Source organism: Aureococcus anophagefferens (genome assembly GCF_000186865.1).
Source record: "Aureococcus anophagefferens unplaced genomic scaffold AURANscaffold_20, whole genome shotgun sequence".
Classification (NCBI taxonomy): domain Eukaryota; class Pelagophyceae; order Pelagomonadales; family Pelagomonadaceae; genus Aureococcus; species Aureococcus anophagefferens.
In genome coordinates, this window is record NW_008705580.1 from 40,073 (window position 1) to 41,839 (window position 1,767).

General features: G+C 77.5%; 1 protein-coding gene across 1 annotated transcript in view; it reads left to right on the top strand.

Moving 5' to 3' along the window:
- AURANDRAFT_66134 (hypothetical protein) overlaps positions 1-1,767 on the top strand; it is a gene marked incomplete at both ends in the record, with an annotated part of 5,601 nt that overhangs the window by 2,609 nt on the left and 1,225 nt on the right. The window contains one exon of the mRNA XM_009041258.1: positions 54-1,649. Coding sequence (XP_009039506.1) covers positions 54-1,649 — 1,596 coding nt within the window. The remainder of the gene's footprint in view (positions 1-53; positions 1,650-1,767) is intronic.

Genomic DNA, 1,767 nt, shown 5'->3' on the forward strand with positions numbered 1-1,767 from the left:
CGCTGAAGGAGAAGGCCAAGTCGCGCGTTGAGGACAAGGAGAAGGAGAAGCAGGCGCTCGCGGAGGAGAAGGCGGCGCTCGAGGCGCGGGTCGCCGAGCTCGCCGCGGGCGGCGGCGGCGGCGGCGGCGCGGACCCCGCGGCCCTCGAGGCCGCGGCGGCCGAGGCGGCGGCGCTCAGGGAGTCGGCCGCGGCCCTCGAGGCCGAGGTCGCGGAGCTCAAGGCGTCGGCGAAGAAGGCCGCGAGGGCCGCGGCGCCCAAGAGCGACGACGCGCGCGTCAAGGAGCTCGAGCAGGAGCTCGAGTGGGCCCGCGAGGACCAGGGCGGCGAGACGGAGATGCTGCGCCGCGACCTCGACGCCGCGAAGCGCGAGGCGCAGGCCGCGCGCGCGGCGCGGACGTCGGAGATCGGCGCGCTCGAGGAGCGCGTCCGCGCGCTCAAGCAGCAGCTCGAGCAGCAGGGCGGCGCCACGGAGTCGCTCCGCGAGGAGGTGACCAAGGTCACGGACGACGCGCGGTCGTCGACGCAGGCCCTCGAGCGGGAGGTGGCGGCGCTCAAGGAGACGGTCTCCAAGGCCGCGCACGCGAAGAAGGCCGCGGAGGCGCGCGCGGACGACGTCGCCGGCGAGCTCGCCGAGGCCCTCGCGGAGAGGGAGGAGCGCGGCGGCGGCGGCGGCGGCGACCCCGCGGCCCTCGCGGCCAAGGACGCGGAGCTCGCCAAGTCGGCGAAGAAATTGGACGCGATCGTCCAAAAGTACAACGAGATGAAGAAGAAGGGCAAGGAGGCCGTCGAGAAGATCGCCGCGGAGCACAAGGCCCTCCAGGCGTCGTCGCGGGCCGCCGCAGACAAAGCCGCGCAGGACCTCGCCGCCGCCGCGGCCGCGGCCGCGCCCGCCGCGGCCGCGGCCGACCCGGAGGCGGCCGCCGAGCTCGCGGCGACGCGGAAGAAGCTCGACGCCGTCGTCAAGCGCTACGGCGAGATGAAGGACAAGTCCAAGGCGGCCATCGCCGAGCTCCGCGCGTCCCACGCCGCCGCGCTCGAGGCCGCGCGCGCCGCGCCCGCGGCGCCCGCGCCGGACCCGGCCGCGGCCGCGGAGCGCGACGCGCTCCGGGCCAAGGTCGAGGCCCTCGAGGCCGCCGCCGCCGCGGCGCCGCCGCCCAAGGAGGACGGCTGGGGCGACGACGGCTGGGGCGAGGGCGCCGCCGGCGGCGGCGATGAGGGCGACGACGACGCGGCCGCGCTGCTCGCGCGAAAGGACGCGGAGCTCGCCAACGTCAACCGCAAGCTCGAGGCCGTCGTCGACCGCTACAAGCAGCACAAGCAGCAGGGGAAGCTCGCCATCGAGCAGCTCACGGCGCGCCTCGCCGAGGCCGAGGCCGGCGGCGGCGGCGGCGAGGCGGCGGCGCCGGCGTCGGAGAAGGAGAAGGCGCTGAAGAAGCAGGTCATGGAGCTGCGCCGGGACCTCGCCAAGGCGAAGCGCGACGCGCGGAAGCAGGAGCCGGAGGACGACGACGCGGAGCCCGCGGCGCCCGGCGACGCGTCGGCCGAGGTCGGCGAGCTGCGGGAGAAGTTGTCGCGCAAGGCCAAGGAGGCGGCCGCGGAGCGGGCGAAGGAGCGGCGCGCGGCCGCCGAGGCCGCGAAGAAGCTCAAGGTCGCCGAGGACGAGCGGGCCGCGGCGCTCGCGGAGCTGAGCGGCCGCGGCGGCCGGCTCCGCGACCTCGAGGCCGCCGCGGCGTCCGCGGCCGCGGGCGAGGACGCGGCGCGCGCGG